The following is a 19,659-nucleotide window of genomic DNA, read 5'->3' on the forward strand; positions in this document are numbered from 1 at the left end:
TGTGTGTGGGGGGATCCAGGGGTGATTGGGCAGCATCTCTGCTTTGTTCAGACTGCGTGATTCAGGTGGGCGGGCCACCATGGGAATGTGCCATCTCCACACAGCATGAAAAACTCAGTAACAGAGAAAGCACAGCATGGCTTTGGAGCAAGGCTGGGTGTGTCATTTCTAGGGTGGGGGACACTCAGGAGGTTTGAAAGGGCAGTTGGGATCGAGATCAGCTGGGAAGGTGAGAAAGGGCATGACAAGCTGTAGGACCTGTGTGAGCCCAGCCGTGCAGGAGGAGACCTGGGGACAGGCCAGGGGCGTGGTGGGCATAGAATGACAGACCCTCAAGACACGGAGGCAGGGGCCAAGGCAAAGGGGGCCGGAGAAGCGACGGACTCAAGTCCCCCTCTTACTTGCTCGCAGTCAGCAAAGTCTTCCGTGGGTGTGCGGTCAGTCTCCTGACTTGTCCGATATTTGTCACCCACGGACCCTGCTGTAGTATTCTCTGTCCTGTTGGTCATTTGTCTAGTTCTGGTGCAGAGGGCAGCTTGGAAAGTCGTAGCCTCAGGTCAGGGACAATGGAGCTATGCGAGTCTTGGCGTTCCTCTGAATTCAGGGGGGCAGGTTATTAAGGGGACAGTGTTGGCCGAGAGCAGTCCAGGGTTAACCAAGGTGCAGCAAACGCTCGCTCATACTCTGTGTGTCCTCAGCCAGGCCGGAGGCACACAAGTGACAGGTGTTGTCACCGCGCACAGTGCTCCCAGGCCTCCAGGGAGCAGGTGCTGTTAGACTCCCCAACCCAGCCGGGCCTGGGGCTCAGAGGGTGGAGGGCACCTGCTTGGGAGTGGTGTTCCGGCATCCTCTGCAGCGCCAGCATGGCCCCTCACCACACAGCCCCTCACTGACCTCACCATTCACACTGCATGGCCCCTCAGTAACCTCACCAACCTCACCACACAGCCCCTCACTGACCTCACCATTCACACTGCACGGCCCCTCAGTAACCTCACCAACCTCACCACACAGCCCCTCACTGACCTCACCATTCACACTGCATGGCCCCTCAGTAACCTCACCAACCTCACCGCACAGCACCGCACTGACCTCACCACACCACACCGCATGGCACCGCACCACTCAGCACCACAGGGCACCTCACGGCAAAGACTGGCAGCCGTTCCTGGCGCTGAGCACCTGACTGCCATAACCAGACACTCTTTAGAAACACTCTTTTGTCTCCATTCAATGTGGAGCTGACTCAACAGCCCACATTAGTGCTCTCATATATTTTCTCCACAAGTGTGTGGCGTTGAGCCGGTGTGGGCGACAGAGAGGAAGCCACTGAACTGAGTACACTGACGTGTGACAATGTGCAGCGTGGCTTCTCTGTGCTGTGTAGCACACGGGAAGGGCTTCATTCCTCGTGCCCACTAGGGTGAGGAGTGCAGGCGGAGAAATAGAAGGAAGAAGGTAATAGTTATAGAGCAGCTGCTGTGCCAAGTCCTTAACCAACACCATCTCTTAGCAAGTAGGTGAAGCGAGAGAGCCTCTCCCTATTTTAAAGACGAGGTAACAGACTCAGGGATGTGCCCAAGGCCACCCCGGTGGGGAAGGGTAGAGCTGGACTGCAAGGCAGAGCTGGTTTTTACAGCAGGGCAGCTTTACCTTGGACTTATTAACTGTGTTTTGTTTTGTTTCATTTTGTGCCAAGAACACTTTGGGTGGTAGGATGAAATCCAGGGACCCTTTCTCAGAATAATCAATTTGAATTCATAAATATACAGCTCACAAAAATTAGAGGATATTTCAAAATGAATATGAAGTGATAAAAAAAGAAACATTTGATTTTTTTTATTAAACAAGAACATCAGAAAAGCAAACAACAAATCGAAGAAAGTTGTTCGATTATGCAAATGAGATGCAAAACCAACTGTTATTTCACTGGTGAACATGCACTGTACAAAAGGCTGAAAGTACAGGAGTGTCTGCACGGTCCCTGGCCCCCTAATTTTTGTGAGCAGTGTAAACTGTATGTAGTTAGGAAAACTAATGACAGTGGACCCTTGAATAATACAGAGGTTGGGGCGCTGACCCCCACAGTCCAAAATCTACGTGTAATTTTTGACTCCCCAAAAATGTAATTACAGTCGTGCTTGGTATGCCCAGGCGCTGGCTCTAGGCCCCCGGCGGATACCACAATACACCAATGGCCAAGTGCCCTAGGTAAGCAAGCAAAGACCACTGCATGCAGAGGGCCCACCGTGTCCGTGGGCCTCCAAGTGCAGAGTGGAAATCCTGTCTTTATCCTCAGTTGGTTGAATTTATGGATGTAAAGCCAAGGGATACAGAGGGTCAACTGTATATTTATTCTTCAACATCTACTCTAAGTGAACCTGTGTAGTGAAACCCATGTTCAGGGGTCAACACTGAATCAAAACATGACTAGGAAGATATTGAAGCATTTGAGATGGGGTCATGGATGTGCTTTTCTGTGACAGATCTAATGGCAGGACCCTGGTGGCAGGTTGAACGCCACCATAACTCTAAAACTGACAAGCCTAGCAGTGCTTGGAGGTGGAAAGTCACAGAATATGTCGTGTATTCAGTCTATCGCGGGGGCTTATTACCTATATTCTGAATAGGAAGAAGTGCTAAACCTCAGTTACATGGTAACAAGTTAAAGGAGCAGTGTTGTCTCCATCCGAGCTCATGGATGCCCCCCTAAATCCGACCCATGGGGGTGGGCGTGCCTGTGGACACCAGGTTAGGTTACCTGTTTTATGTAATTTATGAGACTTAAGTTTGCCCTAGGAACATTTGATGAGGCTTTCCCCGTGTAAGTCCCTACCTGGGCAGCATGGAGTGGCCCGAAGGGCAGTAACTAGCACACTCCCGTCTGACTCCAGGAGGTCGGTAGGGATGGAGAAGTATTAAGGCTTTGCTGCAGGTGTGGGCGAGCTAGCACCTGACATTTAAGCTTTGCGTAAGCACAGGAGGAACTTGTCCAGAGGCGTTAAGAAACGTGCCCGAGGTGTAACAGCCAGCAAATGGGCGAGCTAGGATTTGAACCCAGCCCCGCCCCATCCGAGCTGCTCCTGCCGGGTTAGCGTGGAGGGCGCCCACCCCGCGCGTGCGCGTGCGCGGAGGAGGATGTGTCGGTCTTGATGGAGAGGGACGGGGAGTTTTACGAGAGCCTGCACTCAAGGAGGAAAATTGTTCACTTTTGCTTATTTTTTAGCCAAAAGCTGGGTCTCTTGGATCGGGTTCGCCTTTCTAATCCTCGTGGTAGCAATACTAAAGGAAAGCTATTTACCCCTCTGAATGTAGATGCCATAGAAGAAAGTCCTTCTAAAGAACCAAAGCCTGTTGGCTTAAACAATAAAGAGCGTTTCCGCACCGCCTTCCGCATGAAAGCCTACGCTTTCTGGCAGAGTTCCGAAGGTAAGGCCGCTCTTCTCCCGCCCGGGGACGCCAATCCTGCCTCCCCCAGCCCCCTTCCTTCCTCCTGCCCTCTCTCCCCCACTGAAGGACCTTCCAGTCTGCAAAGTAACCCGTTCCCCACCCTCCCTGAGCCAGCGTCTCACTTCCTCCTGTCAGCATTCCGGGGCTGGAGGCACCTGTGACTTATCCCCACCACTCACAGGGCAGGGGCTGCCGGTAGCTGTCCTCCTGGGCCACGGTCACTGTGTTCGTCTGTGCAGACCCGTCAGGGAGCTCTGGGACCTGTCACCGTGGTCCCTCGGGTGGCAGTGATGAGTGCACGGCCGTGGAGGTTGACGGGAAGGATGGAGAGGGGCCGGGTGCAGAGGGACCTGGAGACCCGGGGCCTGAGCCCCCCAGGGGTTGGGAAGATGTGTCAGAAGGGCAGCAGCACCCTTGGAGGGCTGCAGGAGCAAGACCTCTGTGTTCCCCGCCCACAATGAAAACAGGAGAAGCAGGGCTCAGAAAGTGACCTCCCCCAAGGCCACCAGGACAGTGACTTGAAAGGGCAAGAATCTGAACCGATGCCAGCATGTGTGCCTGTTGCTGCCTCCAAGGGGCCCCTCTGGAACCCCAGATCTCACGTGGCTCCCCTCCAGGGTTTCTCCCCCAACCAGCAGTCCCAGACTGCGGGCACCGGCCTCGGACTCCTGGGTCAGAGGAGGGGGATGCTGGGAAAGGCCCAGTGACGTCACTGCCGGGGGGCGCTACAGGGGCTCCTGGGGGAGGGGACAGGGCCCCGGGGGTTGAGCTGGGCGCTGCAGGGGCTCCTGGGGGAGGGGACAGGGCCCCGGGGGTTGAGCTGGGCGCTGCAGGGGCTCCTGGGGGAGGGGACAGGGCCCCGGGGGTTGAGCCGGGCGCTGCAGGGGCTCCTGGGGGAGGGGACAGGGCCCCGGGGGTTGAGCTGGGCGCTGCAGGGGCTCCTGGAGGAGGGGACAAGGCCCCGGGGGTTGAGCTGGGCGCTGCAGGGGCTCCTGGGGGAGGGGACAGGGCCCCGGGGGTTGAGCTGGGCGCTGCAGGGGCTCCTGGAGGAGGGGACAAGGCCCCGGGGGTTGAGCTGGGAGCTGCAGGGGCTCCTGGAGGAGGGGACAAGGCCCCGGGGATTGAGCTGGGCGCTGCAGGGGCTCCTGGAGGAGGGGACAAGGCCCCGGGGGTTGAGCTGGGCGCTGCAGGGGCTCCTGGAGGAGGGGACAAGGCCCCGGGGGTTGAGCTGGGCGCTGCAGGGGCTCCTGGAGGAGGGGACAAGGCCCCGGCGGTTGAGCTGGGAGCTGCAGGGGCTCCTGGAAGAGGGGACAAGGCCCCGGGGGTTGAGCCGGGCGCTGCAGGGGCTCCTGGAGGAGGGGACAAGGCCCCGGCGGTTGAGCCGGGAGCTGCAGGGGCTCCTGGAGGAGGGGACAAGGCCCCGGGGGTTGAGCTGGGCGCTGCAGGGGCTCCTGGAGGAGGGGACAAGGCCCCGGGGGTTGAGCTGGGGAGACTGCGACCGAACGAGGCCCCTGAGCCTTTCCAAGTGCTGGGACCTGCCGTTGACACGTGTGTCTCCCTCCCAGAGGCCGGGACGGGCGATCCCATGGCGGAAGAACGGGACTACGGGAGTGACCTCCTCGTCGAAGACATGATCCCCACCCTGAAGGCCGCCATCCGTGCCGTCAGGTGAGGCCTGCCCCCGCCTGCCGGCCTCCCCAGGCCCCGGCTCAACTCCGTAGGACATGGCTTTGTAAAGCACTCTTGGCTTTGGGCAGGTGACCCCGGAGGCAGATGCACAGAGTGTGTCAGTACTCAACGGGGACCGCTGCCTAAAGAAAAATTATTTGTACATCAGCAAGTCATCCTGGGCGACTCTTGCTGTCCTGTTTATAGAGACGCTTCCACTGGCTCCTGACAACATTTTCAACTGTCACACTCCCGCCTGACTCCAGCCTCCATTTATTTTAAAGGTTTGGGGGGGGGGGCAGTTGACATGAAGCTTTCTTTCTAGATAGACCTGTTCCTCAAAATAGCATTTATTCTGCCTTCATCTACAGAGTGCTTTTTAAATTAGACTTTTTAACAAGATAATCAATTGCAGGAATTTTTTTTTTTTTTGGTCTATATCCAACAAGACTATAGTTTCTCCTGGTTATTTATTTCTTTAAAACTCTATAAGAAAATAAACATATGCCAGTCCTTGAAGAAAACTTTGATTGAGATATGGGCTTATAAGAAGTCCACTATAGTGGCAGTGAATTCTAGAAACTAGGTTGGTTCCCCAAGAACTAGTCATGGTATTTCAGCAAGGTTCCCAGCCCAGTCAGATCAGAAAAACAGCAGTGCTGTAACATGTGGACCTCAGCTAAGCCACTGACCTGCTTTCTCATAACACCACAGTGTACAACATGACAGGAATCCGGCTGGATGAAACACAGTCTCCTGACTTCGTACCTGGCTGAGTGATCTCATTCAGAGAAAACCCGGGGATGAATCTGTGTCAGTCTGGAGGGATGTCCCTGTTGGGATGCTGCTGCCCTGTCCTTTTGAGCATGTTCATTGAGGTCCTAGTGCAGGGCGGGCCAACGTTTTCCGTAAGGAGCCAAACAGGAAACACTTTAGGCTTCATGGTCCGTAGGTCGCTGTTGCACGTACTCAGCTCTGACTTTGTCGCACCGTAGACGGCGCATAAATGAATGGCTGTGGCTGTGCTCCAACATTATGTTACTTTAAAAAACAGGCAGCAGGCCAGGTCCAGGGGTTGAGCCCTATTTTGCTGACACCTTTCTCAGATGGAGCTGGGCAAAAGGCAAGTGGTAAAATGACACAAGGTTGGAAAGGCTGACAAGTTCATTGGATGGTTTCATCAAGACCCCAAAATCTCATCCAGAGGCTGGAGCCATGGGCTAGGACAAACGGAACGGACTCTGAACGCACCGTTTAAAAAGGCCCGAGCAGGTACGAGGCAGGAGGACCTAGGGTCGGCGGGGTTTCCTGCCGCTGACCTGAGTTGAGCAGTTTGAGGTGAACCGTGCTCAGCGGGAGTTGACCCCAGGATGGGGTTTTCTGGGATCATTCACCATCTGGGGTGACTATGCGGGTTCCCAGGAAGATGGAGGGGAAGATTCTGGGTATCTCCCTTTACTAAAAGCCTGAGAAAACGTGGAGGAACAGAAGCTGGTTTCTCTTTAAAGGCACTTACAAGCCAAAGAATTAAAGAGAATGTTCAGGAAGAGAAATGCCAGGGGTCCTCAGGTAGACAGCAGCAGCGTGACATAGTCACCTATGGGCCTTGTCGTCACACAGACCTGGGTTTGTGGAAAGCTCTGACATTGTTAGCACATTATTAAGCCCCGAGAGGAGGCTGAGGCTCTCTGGGGCCACAGTCTCACCATCTACAAGTCGCTCTATTAGCAGATTGTTCATCAGGTACTCAGCTCAGTGTCTGTAATGAGCACCCAGTAAAGGTTAGCTCTTCCTGCTGCTTTGATGTCCTTGTGATGCAAATGGTTGAAGGGAGGTGGTCACAAGAAGAGGTTCTAACCAGCCTGTTCCATGTGGTTCGAGAGGCCAGAACCAGGACCGGGAATCGGAACTTCTCCCCATCAGGCCCTTTTCTCTTTGGTTTTCTCTTTGGTGTTTTTCTCCCCCTCCACACCTGCGTTTGCTAGTCTTCAATTAGAGTTTCCGGCGGTCTCTACCCATGATGTACACGTGTCTCTGCTTCACCTTCCAGAATTTTACAATTCCGTCTCTATAAAAAAAAATTCAAGGAGACCTTGAGGCCTTACGACGTGAAGGACGTGATTGAGCAGTACTCCGCAGGCCACCTCGACATGCTCACCAGGATCAAGTACCTTCAGACGCGGTAAGGGGGGCCACACCTGGGAGTCGCGTGTTCTCCTGACCGCTAAGGGGGCAAAGCCGGGTGAGCCTTAGAGGAAGGGGGAGGCCTTCAGAAAGAATCCAAAGCGCAGGGGAGAAATTTTAACAACACGTACGTCCATCAAACACTGTGGATGTCAGAGCCAGCCAGCGCCAGGCCAGGCAGGCTGGCAGGAAGCTCTGTGTCATTGACATGGCCAAGGTCAACACCCTGACCAGGCCTCAGGCCAAGAAGGCCTATGTCTGACTGGCCCCTGACTAGGATGCTTTGGATGCTGCCAACAAAATTGGAATCATCCAAACGGAGTCCAGTTGGCTAACTCTAAATTTTTCACTGTATTGAAAAAAAATGCACATCCGGCGTTATAAACAATACTAGCAGAGACACAGAAACAGCAGCAGTGCCCAAGGAACTGCCACCGCCTTTATTGACCACCTGGGTGCTCTACCGATACGTGTCTGATCCTGTAAGGTAGCACATTCTAGGTGCCGTTTTAGCAGTGAGAAAAGCAGGGGTCCCCAAACTTTTTACACAGGGGGCCAGTTCACTGTCCCTCAGACCGTTGGAGGGCCGGACTATAAAAAAACTATGAACAAATTCCTATGCACACTGCACATATCTTATTTTAAAGTAAAAAAACAAAACGGGAACAAATACAATATTTAAAATAAAGAACAAGTAAATTTAAATCAACAAACTGACTAGTATTTCAATGGGAACTATGCTCCTCTCACTGACCACCAATGAAAGAGGTACCCTTTTGGAAGTGCAGTGGGGGCCGAATAAATGGCCTCAGGGGGCCACATGTGGCCCGCGGACTGTTTTTTGGGGACCCCTGGAGAAAAGCAACGCTCCAAGGGCAAAGGACTTATCCAGAATTACCCAGCTAGTAGGTGGCAGAGCTGGAAAGGCCAAACCCTGTTTGACTGGTGACATAGCTTCCATTCTCTGCAATAGCCACATTTCCTTAGTTATAAAATAATGATCAAGGAAAAAACATACCTGCTTTCATTCAAGTCATGTAGCCCTCAAGGGACTTTTGAAAGATATATCTAATGAGGTGAAAAAATTATATGATCTGTGAATATATTCATAATATGATTACTAATAAAACACTCGCATAGCCTGACCAGGCGGTAGCACAGTGGATAGAGCATTGGCCTGGGATGCTTGCTGAAGATCTAGGTTCAAAACCCCAAGGTCCCTGGCTTGAGCGCGGGCTCACTAGCTTGAGTGTGGGGTCACCGGCTTGAGTGTGGGATCACAGACATGACCTCATGGTCGCTGGCTTAAGTCCAAAGGTCACTGGCCTGAAGCCCAAGGTCACTAGCTTGAGCAAAGGGTCATTCACTCTGCCGGATCCCCCACTGCCCCCGGGTCAAGGCACATATGATAAAGTAATCAATTAACAACTAAGATGCAGCAATGAAGAATTAATGCTTCTCGTCTCTCTCCCTTCCTGTCTCTCTCTCTGGCTTAAAAAAAAAAAAAGAAAAATACACTCATAAATATACACACTTATGCATGTATATATGTTTATGTATGATTATATATGTAAATATATATTTATATGTACATAGACATATATTTGTGTACATAAAGTGTGTGTGTGTGTGTGTGTGTGTGTGTGTATCCTGCCTGGATCTTGTGAGGATATTAAGTAATACAGTGTCTCCATAAAGTCATGGTGCCCTTTTGACCAGTCACAGGAAAGCAACAAAAGACGATAGAAATGTGAAATCTGCACCAAATAAAAGGAAAACCCTCCCAGTTTCTGGAGGATGATGTGGCAGCATGTGCGCATGTGCAGATGATGACGTAACACCGTGTATACAGCGGAGCAGCCCACAGCCATGCCAGTCGAGATGTGGATGGTACAGAGGAAAGTTCAGTGTGTTCTGTGGCTCACTAAATTCGAATCCATGACCAAAGTGCAACATGAATATCGGCGCGTTTATAACAAAGCACCACCACATAGGAATAACATGACTCGGTGGGATAAGCAGTTGAAGGAAACTGGCAGTTTGGTGGAGAAACCCCGTTCTGGTAGGCCATCAGTCAGTGAGGAGTCTGTAGAGGCTATACGGGATAGCTACCTAAGGAGCCCTAAAAAATCTGTGCGTGAGCCCACATTGAACTGCACTGAATAGGTATGAAACTGGGAGAGTTTTCCTTTTATTTGGTGCAGATTTCACATTTCTATCATCCTTTGTTGCTTTCCTGTAACCGGTCAAAAGTGCACCATGACTTTATGGACACATTGTATATATTTACAATATGATCACAAAAACATATGTACATTTACTCAGCAGTGCACACACATCGTGTATTCTCCCATCAGGGGCCCAGAGAGGAGGAGTAGGTCGACTGCTTTCAAAGGGTTACAGTGACTGGATACTACATGATGAGTCCATGTGTGTTTTTTTCCCTAGTTAGATTTATTGAATCTTTAATGAATCGTAATACCTTTTTTTTTTTAAGAAAACCATTTAAAAATAAAGGAAACTGTGCTGTCAGGAGTCATAGATGCGACTTCAGGACACCAAAGTCCTATTTGAAGCTCATTCTCTGACTCATGTTGAAATGGACATGAGGTCCCCTCTGGACTTCAGTCCCCTCATCAGAGAGAGATTTCCCCACTGGGGTGTCCTGCAGCGTCCCTAGGACTGTCACGTTTAATGAGTGAGAAGTTAACACTGCCGTTGGGTTGGAGGGATGCTTGCTTGTGAACGTGGAACTGAGCTGTGACTTCCTAGCACAGGGGCAGGCACACAGCCAGTACTCGATGCCTGCGTTACAAATGGCCTGCGAACGAGCGCTGAGCCTAACATGCTGCTGCTCATGCAGATACGGCCCTGTGAGACACCAGGGGACTGTGACATCCAGGACGTGTCCGGCTCCGGAATATCAGCCCATCTTAACGTAGAGGGGACCTTTACACTGTCAGCGTTTTTTATCTTTATCTGTCAGATGTGTTTCCATGAGTCATAGCTGAAGGCTGACGGACTGGATGATGAATTGCACGTCCCAGCTACACTGATTAACATTAGAGTCGGCCAGTGAGACCGGCAGGGCGGTCTAGTATATGGTGGTGTCAACAGCGGAACAGCTGGGTTTGCAGAGACCCAGTGAGTGATGACTGTGCTGGGTGCGTGGTCTTTGTGGTCCCGGGCGTGTGATGGGCCTTCGAGGCTGCTCCCACGCCCTGTCCCTGCTCAGCTCTGCAGCCCGATGGGCACACGTGTCTCCTGCTGTGTTCGAAGCTGCCCAGATGGGCAGCTGGTGCGTCACGCCACAAAGGAAGCAGGGTGTGGCTGGTGTCAGGTCCGGGCCTCTGATGGTTGGAGAAGCCTGCCAGGCAGCCAAGAGCCGTGCAGCTAAGAACAGAGCCGAGGGGTTAGCAGGAAAAACGCCCCAACTGGATGGCTGGGGGAGGAATAAATAAGCTGGAAGACCAGATAAGCTTGCAGCACACGTGACATTTCCTATGAAAAATAGGGAGATGCCACTTTCACCTGGCTCAGGGATTTTGGCTGCCTCTCTCCCCTGGGATGTGGAGATGCCCTCAGCACCACCGGACCAAAAAAGGATAATACGTTGAGATGATAAATTCTCTTTCTCCCGGCCGTTGTTTCTCTTCCCCTCTCCCTCTGTGTTTTGCCGTTTAATTCTATATCCCAAACCCATACCTGACTAAAGAGGGACTAGAAAGAATCGCTTTCCTCTCTGTGCATGTAAAGCTCTCGGTCATTTAATCCACCCCATTGTGTGTTCTCTTCCAGAATAGATATGATTTTCACCCCTGGACCACCATCTACTCCAAAACATAAGAAGTCTCAGAAAGGGGCGGCATTCACCTACCCCTCCCAGCAGTCTCCCAGGTGGGTTCCGTGGACATTGACCGATGGGCAGTGCGGGGTCACAGCCAGCGGAGCGTCCCCTGGCCCCAAGGGAACCCCAAGCCTCAGGGGTTCCTTTATGGTCGGGTGAGGTTGCCAGGCCCCCAGAGAAAACAGAGAGGAAGAGTTGGAAGCCTCCTCTGACTTGTGGCCATTTGAAAGGTTTCTATGCAAAAGACTTACCTCCCCTCTACCCAGACCATGTGGGTGCCACATTTTTTTATGGTTATTGAAAATCGAAATAATGGTTTCTTTTTTATAAAATAAGAGGATTTTTTAAGGGTATTTATTGGAGCCGAAAGAATACTTCCTATTCACAGAGCCCAGGGCATTCCTGGTCGTCTGTGTCAGCTTGTGCATAGGCTCTGTGACTGAGCGATCCTCACCGCAGAACAAAGCTAGGAAGGACATCGGTGTCAGCCCCCCCCCCCATTGTAGCAGGTAGAGCTCTGCCCCTCAGCAGAGATGCTCTGCTCTACCCAAGCAGGGTGACAGCTACCTTCTTGCAGGTCTGGATGAACATAGAGTGTCCCTTTAGAAAGTCCACTGCCTGAATTTACTCTGCTTCTTTTTCATTTTCCATTTATTGGGGGTGACATTGGTTACTAACATTGTATGTTTCAAGTGGACAATTCTATAATAAATCGTTTGTAAAGTGCATTGTGTGCTCGCCACCCCAAGTCAGTCTCCCTCCATCACCATCAGTTTGACCCCCTTCCCTCTCTTCTTCTCCCCCCACCCTCCTTCCCCTCTGGTAGCCACCACTCTGTTGTCTGTGTCTGTTTATTTGTCGCTCTCTGTTTTATAGTCCAGTATGAGTGACCTCGTGTAGTCCTGGTCCTTTTCCGTCTGCCTGGTTTTGCTTAGCGTGATGCTCTGCAGACCATGTTGTCACAGAGGGCAGTATTTCATCCTTTTGTGTAGCTGAGCAGTGTTCCATTGTACATAGGTGCCTTGACGTGGTCACCCATTGAAGGGCGCGTAGGTTGTTTCCTCGTCTTGGCTACCATGTTCATTGAATTTACACGTCTTTATTCCCAAGTGGCGTCAAGGCAGACAGCATGAATGGGTGAGGGAGTAAGGCATGAGAAATACTAGGCACCCAGTAATCATACGGCTCCTTTATATAAAGAAAGCGAGAGCGTAACCATGATGATAAAGACATCGGCTCTTCGGCGTCAGTCTTGGGGATAGGACAGGAACTGGGAGACTATGGGCACCCCGAGGGGGCACGTGCCCCGTCTGAAGGAAGAAACTGTCACTCTGTTCTGTTGTTAATTTTAGAAATGAAGCTCCCATACTTCCAGATAGTCTGTTTTTCAGAAGCCCATGATCCATGTTTTCTCTGAGCTCCCGTGTTTGAGGTGGCTCGAAGGTTTTAAACCCCGTGCAGGATAAGAAAAACCCTGGCGGGCCGGATGAGGCCCACTGGGCAGCCACCAGGTTTTAACATGTGCTTTACTTACTTCGGGACTGCTCACCGGAGGACAGACAGACGGGCCCAGCAGGAGCCAGTAGCCTGGGGGGGGGGCATCAGCTCCCTAGGGAGCGGTTCACATCAGAGGTTTGGAGCACGAGTGTGGCTCCCCTGCAGCTGCTCCTCCGTGGACTGCAGCAGCCCCGAAACGAGCCGGCATGTGGGAGGCTATTCCCCGTGCGTCACTGGAGAGCACCCGGCTCAGTCCCACTCCCACCAGCGTCCCCTCCACGCTGTTTTCTAGATTCACGTCTGTTTTCCACTCTTGATGAAATGGGACTGATGAAACACTGACCCCGTCCCCACGATACCGGGCTCCAGAGATGAGACCCCCCCTTCCCCATGCCCCACCCCAGGCACACTGAGGTGAACACTCCTCCAGAGATGAGACCCCCCTTCCCCGTGCCCCACCCCAGGCACACTGAGGTGGACACTCCCTTCCCCGTGCCCCACCCCAGGCACACTGAGGTGGACACTCCTCCAGAGATGAGACCCCCCTTCCCCGTGCCCCACCCCAGGCACACTGAGGTGGACACTCCCTTCCCCGTGCCCCACCCCAGGCACACTGAGGTGGACACTCCCTTCCCCGTGCCCCACCCCAGGCACACTGAGGTGGACACTGCCTTCCCCGTGCCCCACCCCAGGCACACTGAGGTGGACACTCCTCCAGAGATGAGACCCCCCTTCCCCGTGCCCCACCCCAGGCACACTGAGGCGGACACTCCCAACCGGTCATCTGAGACCCAAGCAAAGGAATTCACTTCAAGGAACTGCACACTCTGGACACACGTGCCTCTAGAACTGGGTGGCCTCTTCCAGGCTGTGTGAGGACGAGCCTGGGAACGACGGCTCCGGGGACCTCGGCCTGCCGAGGTGCAATGGCCAGGCAGAGCGAAGACAGGGCTGGTGTACCCACCTCACAGGGCTGTTGGCTCTTTCCTAGGAACGAACCGTATGTAGCCAGAGCGTCCACATCAGAAACCGAAGACCAGAGCATGATGGGGAAGTTTGTGAAAGTCGAGAGACAGGTAGGTAGGTCTTTCCTTGCCCTCACCAAAAAACCAGTATATAAAACTTATTTCCAAATGCCACATTTCTCCTGTAGGCCAGTGACATACGTGAATTATCTGCCATTCCATAAAAGAATGTGGAAAAACTCAGTCGCTGACTGGGCACGTACCGGCTGGGCCTCAGTAGCCTCGTCTATAAAATGGGGATTTTTTTTTTTTTTTGTATTTTTCTGAAGCTGGAAACGGGGAGAGACAGTCAGACAGACTCCCGCATGTGCCCGACCGGGATCCACCCGGCACGCCCACCAGGGGCAACGCTCTGCCTACCAGGGGGCGATGCTCCACCCCTCTGGGGCATCACTCTGTTGTGACCAGAGCCACTCTAGCGCCTGGGGCAGAGGCCAAGGAGCCATCTCCAGCGCCCGGGCCATCTTTGCTCCAATGGAGCCTTGGCTGTGGGAGAGGAAGAGAGAGACAGAGAGGAAGGAGAGGGGGAGAGGTGGAGAAGCAGATGGGCGCTTCTCCTGTGTGCCCTGGCCGGGAATCGAACCCAGGACCCCTGCACGCCAGGCCGACGCTCTACCACTGAGCCAACCGGCCAGGGCCTATAAAATGGGGATTTTAATACTTCCTAAGGTGGCTGTGATATAAAATGAGCTGATACATGTAAATGACCGAGCATCATAGCTGGTGTATGGCGGGCACTGAACAACCGGTAACTACCATTCCCGTGTGCCTCACAGTGTCCCCTGCTCCCCCGTCCCCACCTCCCTCAGCCGAGTACGCCTGGCTTTACACTGGGTAGGTGGCACCGTCAGTGTCCGTTAGGATTCCTGTCCGTCCTTTTCTTTCATTCATAGCCCGAAATTGGATCGGTGCAGGGGAGGCGGGAGTCCAGTTCAGTCATTATTCTTTCCTGGTCTATCAAGAATATCATATTTCATTTTTAAATTTTAATTCACAAATACCGGTATTTATATATATTTAAAATCTCAGCTCTTCTGTTCACCAGCTCTGTGACTTCTGACAAGTTACTTTGTCTGTCACTGCTTCTGTTTCCTCACCTGCAAACTGGAGGTGATAATAGTATTCACTTCACGGGGTTGTGGTGAACAACTAAATAAGGTTATGTCTTTAAAGTGGGTGATGCAGAGTCAAGATGCTCATGAACTGCTGTGTGCATACGTACTCATCACTCTCAAGGCTCCGATACCGTCTCAGCCGTTACCTAGTTCTGCACTTTGTATTGCCCTCTGTTAGAGGGGGTGGTATACTGCTTGCAGTGCTTGCTGGTGAGTATGACCTGTGTGGGAGCAAGCATCTCTCTCTCTCTCTCTCTCTCTCTCTCTCTCACACACACACACACGCACACACACACACACACACAGGCACAGGCACATACACACATGCACACGTGCTCACGAAGATGAAATGAATTCCCAGTTTGGTAGGTAGGAGCAGACGCGGTGTATCTCAGGGTTGCTCGCCCCAGCCCCCAACGCCCCTAGGCAGGGTCTCCGTTTCTGAGAAGCTCCATCCTTGCTAACCACTGCCCTCCATCTTTGGGGGCTTACACCGCCGCGTGGGAGCAGCAGACACTAACCACGCACGTGCTTCTGTCTAAGGGGACGTGTGCAAACCAAGGGCTCTTGCTCCCGAACGCACACAGCTGCAAGGCCACCTTCTCGGGGAACAAAGCAGGCCTGCAAAGCTCGTCCTGGGACTCTCTCTCTCCCTCTCTCTCTCTCTCTCTTTCCCCGCTTCCTGCCTTTGCTCAGGTTGCCTACGTTGTTCCTGGGTTTGCACTAATACCTGCACAGGGCTCGACATTAGGAGGCATGGAAGAATTAGGTGTTGTGAGTAGCAGGACTTGCAGGAAGCCCCTTTCCTTCCTGAGATGGGAATGCTGCCATATTTCCTCCCAGCCCGTGCCAAGCACCCTGCCCCCCCCAAGAAAGCTGTGACTCCCGCCTCCTTGTTTCTTGCAGGTCCAGGACATGGGGAAGAAGCTGGACTTCCTCGTGGACATGCACCTGCAGCACATGGAGCGGCTGCAGGTGCATGTCGCCGAGTACGGCCCGACCGAGGGGACCGCCTTACCGGCCGAGGCGGACAAGACAGGGGACAACAAGGATTCTGCCTTGAAAACCATCATTTGCAACTACTCTGAGACGGGCCCCCCCGAGGCCCCCTACAGCTTCCACCAGGTGCCCATCAACAAGGCGGGCCCCTACGGGTTCTTTGCCCACGACCCGGTGAGCCTGCCCCGAGGGGGACCCGGTTCTGGAAGGGGGCAAGCCACCCTGTCCTGCTCGACAGCAGCCTACATGGAGAGGCCCACTGTCCTGCCCATCTTGACTCTCTTCGACTCCCGGGGGAGCCACCAGTCCCCAGCTGACCTGCACGGCCCCCACTCGGACCGGGTCTCCCCCCGGCAGAGACGCAGCCTCACAAGGGACAGCGACACACCCCTGTCCCTGATGTCGGTCAACCACGAAGAGCTGGAACGGTCTCCGAGTGGCTTCAGCATCTCCCAGGACAGGGACGACGTGTTTGGCCCGAACGGGGCCTCGAGCTGGATGCGGGAGAAGCGCTACCTCGCCGAGGGTGAGACAGACACGGACACGGACCCCTTCACCCCCAGCGGCTCCATGCCTCTGTCGTCCACGGGGGACGGGATTTCTGATTCCGTATGGACCCCTGCCAACAAGCCCATTTAAAGGGGGCCGTGGGCGGACTCCCTGTAATGTAGACAGACTCTGTATAGCGTACTTGCCCTCACACCCGACACTGACCATTGAGACCACCAGTGCTGCATCAAACGCGTGCATGCGTGCGTGACGGCCCCCACCCGGCAGGGGCTGGTCATGGCCTTGTCCTCCCACGTCACCGCAGTGAAGCCGCTTCCTCTTAAGCATGGTTTGCATGACCTGACACTATATAAGTGGTACCGCTAACCTCTTTCTAAGACACACACTTATCTGCTGTTCTTACTTTTACTCGTGATTGGACCAGAACAGGGAGACACCGATGACGAGCCATTCAAGGTGTCCCATTTGGTTGGCTGGTTTGGGTTTTGGTTTGGTAAGCTGGGAAGTCATTTTAAGTTATTTTCTGGGATCGCCGGCCCCTTTCTGTAAAGCATGCCGATGGTTGATGAGCTGTTCTGCAAAGCAAATCATGTTCTCGACAGAAACACATTGCAGACCCGTGAGGTTGCCTCTCGAGTGAAAATGTCAGGAAAGTCTCACATCTCCAGAAACAGCACCCTTAGAAATTATTTTATTGAAGCAAAAACTGGCGGCAAAACCTTCTAACAGCCCACAGAAGGACCTCACTTGGTCTGCCATTGTCTGGCGTCATGCCTCAGTTTCCTCATCTGTAAAGAGTGGTGGCCATTCTGATGTAGCATTTCGAATGAGTTATGAGTTGGCAGGGAGAAAACATACACACACACAAATTTTAAAAGTTCCCAATTCATTTAGCCAAAGACTGTGAAATTTATCAGGAGTGGGTTGCCCGTCTGTGCAGCAGCTGAGATCAGTGCCTTGAAAATGGGGTTCCAACTCATGTCTCTCCCCAGGATACGTATACAAAATACCCACCTCAGATAGTAATTGGAGCCAACGGCACAGGGATTATCTGGTCCACATCCCTCTTAGTAAAACTGAGAGCCCTCTGGCTCAGGTCAAGTGACATGCCCAGGGTCACTCCGTTGTGCCCTGGACAGCTGAGACTTGCAGCCCAGTCAGCTGACTCACTCCATTACCTGTCCCCTCTGACCACACTACTCAGCCCTTTGTGCAGGGGGACCCAGAAATTGTGCCAAGATACCTGTAGGATAGGTTGTGTGAAAAGCACCTGTGATACAATGTATCCCAGAGGGAGGGAATTCTCTGCTTTTATTTGCAAAATATGTTTACGGATGAATTGTAGTTTGGATCCAGAAAAAAAGAAAAATGACACAAGCAAGTAACAATGTTTATAAATATGCAAATGGGCACAGTTTCCAGAACCATTCATTTTTACTCCAGATTTTTTAAACCACACGTAACCATAAAACCAGTTGGAGTATAAGCACATGGCCCGGAGAACACAGCTCACCCGGATAAGTATTACTGTCAAGCACAAGCTTGATACTCTGGCCTCTTATGAATGCTGCTACTCCCTGAAACACTTTGATGGGCAAGGTTTCCGTTAGGTTCAGGCAGAATTAGCTAAATGACTTCTGCAGTATTATTTATTGTCTTACCCTTTTCACACATCTAAGGTGTGGATGGCCGCCATGGTGATTGAAATGACCCAGACAAATGTCTGCATATCAGTGCCACCAATGTTCTCCCTGCCAGTTTTGTCAAGAGCCACCGTAGTTGTGGCAGACATCTGGTTGATGGTTTCATTTTTACCTACATTCTGTTGGAGAGAGGCACCACCTCCTCAAAGTTTAGTTTCCGTCACCCCACACATCCACAGGTGGTTGATGTACAAAAGGCTAGGACACAGTGATGGTGAAGGGTTGGTCCCTGAAGTGAAGAGTTTACAAAGCAAAGCCTGGAGTCCCTGGCCAAGGGCAGGCATGGTGAGAGGCAGAAAGGCTGGTTTGCATGGAGAGTCTTATGGATGGATGGGTGTTGACCCTGAAGTCTGAGGTGGAAAATATATAAGAATGATCGCACACATCAGACATGAAACCCTCTCCTCTGTGTCTTGCCATTTGACCTTCCAGTAACCTCAAGGGCACAGATTATTTGGTCCTCCTCTTGGCTCCCTTCAACATGGAGGGCAAGTGCCACTGGAGTTGAGGACCCGAGAAACCCTGTGTCCCGTCCTTAGGGCTCGGTTCTTCATTCTGACCTGCCGGGAGTCTTTCACCGGAAATGATGGAGCCACCTGCCACCTAACGTGTTACTGTGTTCTCTGTTATATATAATACAAGCATTATTTGAAATGTTAATAACAAAAAAGTACAGAATGAATCAAACATTCCACATAGGCACCAGTTATTTTTCCTGACTTAACTAATATGCTTGCAGAACCAACTAGCCTTAATATCTTACAAATAGATGCATTTTTCCAGGAGCTCAGTGGTGTTCTCAGCTAACAATAGCTACCAGGGACCCAAAGTTAGAGGAAGGACTGCCTTCAGTTCTTTTCATAACCTACCAAGCATTGGAGCTTGTACAGTTTCCTAAACCATAGGCGGGTTTGTATTTCTTACTATCATACCTGCAACATGGGGATGTTGTCATTATCCGTGCAAAGACCAAATACCTTTTTCATGAATGAATAAATGATAAGACTCTTAAGACCTGTCTTTTCCCATCTAAGAAAATAAGAGAAAAACAATCTTCTGGTATGTTTTATTTTTAATATCCCCTTTGAAATATCTAGATTCCAGAAAAATCAAACCAAACCTTCTCACATTGCCTGCACTTAGACAACATCATCAACACGGCCATTGATGAAGCGAAATTCAAGGCCGAGGGTTGAACATAAGTTACGTGGAGAAAGCGTGTGTTTCCACAGAGATCTTTTTGTCAGACAAAAGGACAGCATGATGGAATAATCCAACCGAGTTGGCTCACAACGTGAAGATTATGCTACTTCAGATGTACCAATGGCTTTGAAGCTTGCCCAGGAAATTGCAGTTTGGGCAGAATCCCGTGAGGTAGTGACAAATTAATCCCATCATAAAAACTAGGAGTGATTTTTCTCACATCGAACTATGATCTCATTATATGTCTTCAGTCTCATGTGTCACAACATGATGGAGAACATTTTAAGGGGTCGTGTTTTAGCAGGATCAAAATGAGTAAGATAAATCTACTTCCCAAATGTTAGGTGAAAGGTGGTTTTATTGGGCTGAGAAGAAAGTACTTGAGATCAAGCGTAAGTTCTGACTATCAACTACCAGCACCCAAGAAAAGACAAATTTATTTCTAATTGTGAGAGGGA

General features: G+C 51.8%; 1 protein-coding gene across 1 annotated transcript in view; it reads left to right on the forward strand.

Annotated features, from left to right (window-relative positions):
- Positions 1–19,010, forward strand: part of KCNQ3 (potassium voltage-gated channel subfamily Q member 3) — a 213,860-nt gene extending 194,850 nt beyond the window's left edge. Inside the window, exons 10-15 of the mRNA XM_066265643.1 lie at positions 3,227–3,429; positions 5,016–5,118; positions 7,169–7,300; positions 11,101–11,199; positions 13,638–13,722; positions 15,693–19,010. Coding sequence (XP_066121740.1) covers positions 3,227–3,429; positions 5,016–5,118; positions 7,169–7,300; positions 11,101–11,199; positions 13,638–13,722; positions 15,693–16,424 — 1,354 coding nt within the window. The 3' untranslated portion in view covers positions 16,425–19,010. The remainder of the gene's footprint in view (positions 1–3,226; positions 3,430–5,015; positions 5,119–7,168; positions 7,301–11,100; positions 11,200–13,637; positions 13,723–15,692) is intronic.
- The last annotated feature ends 649 nt before the right edge of the window (positions 19,011–19,659 follow it).

This window comes from Saccopteryx bilineata, chromosome 3 (assembly GCF_036850765.1).
Source record: "Saccopteryx bilineata isolate mSacBil1 chromosome 3, mSacBil1_pri_phased_curated, whole genome shotgun sequence".
NCBI classification, from domain to species: Eukaryota; Metazoa; Chordata; class Mammalia; order Chiroptera; family Emballonuridae; genus Saccopteryx; species Saccopteryx bilineata.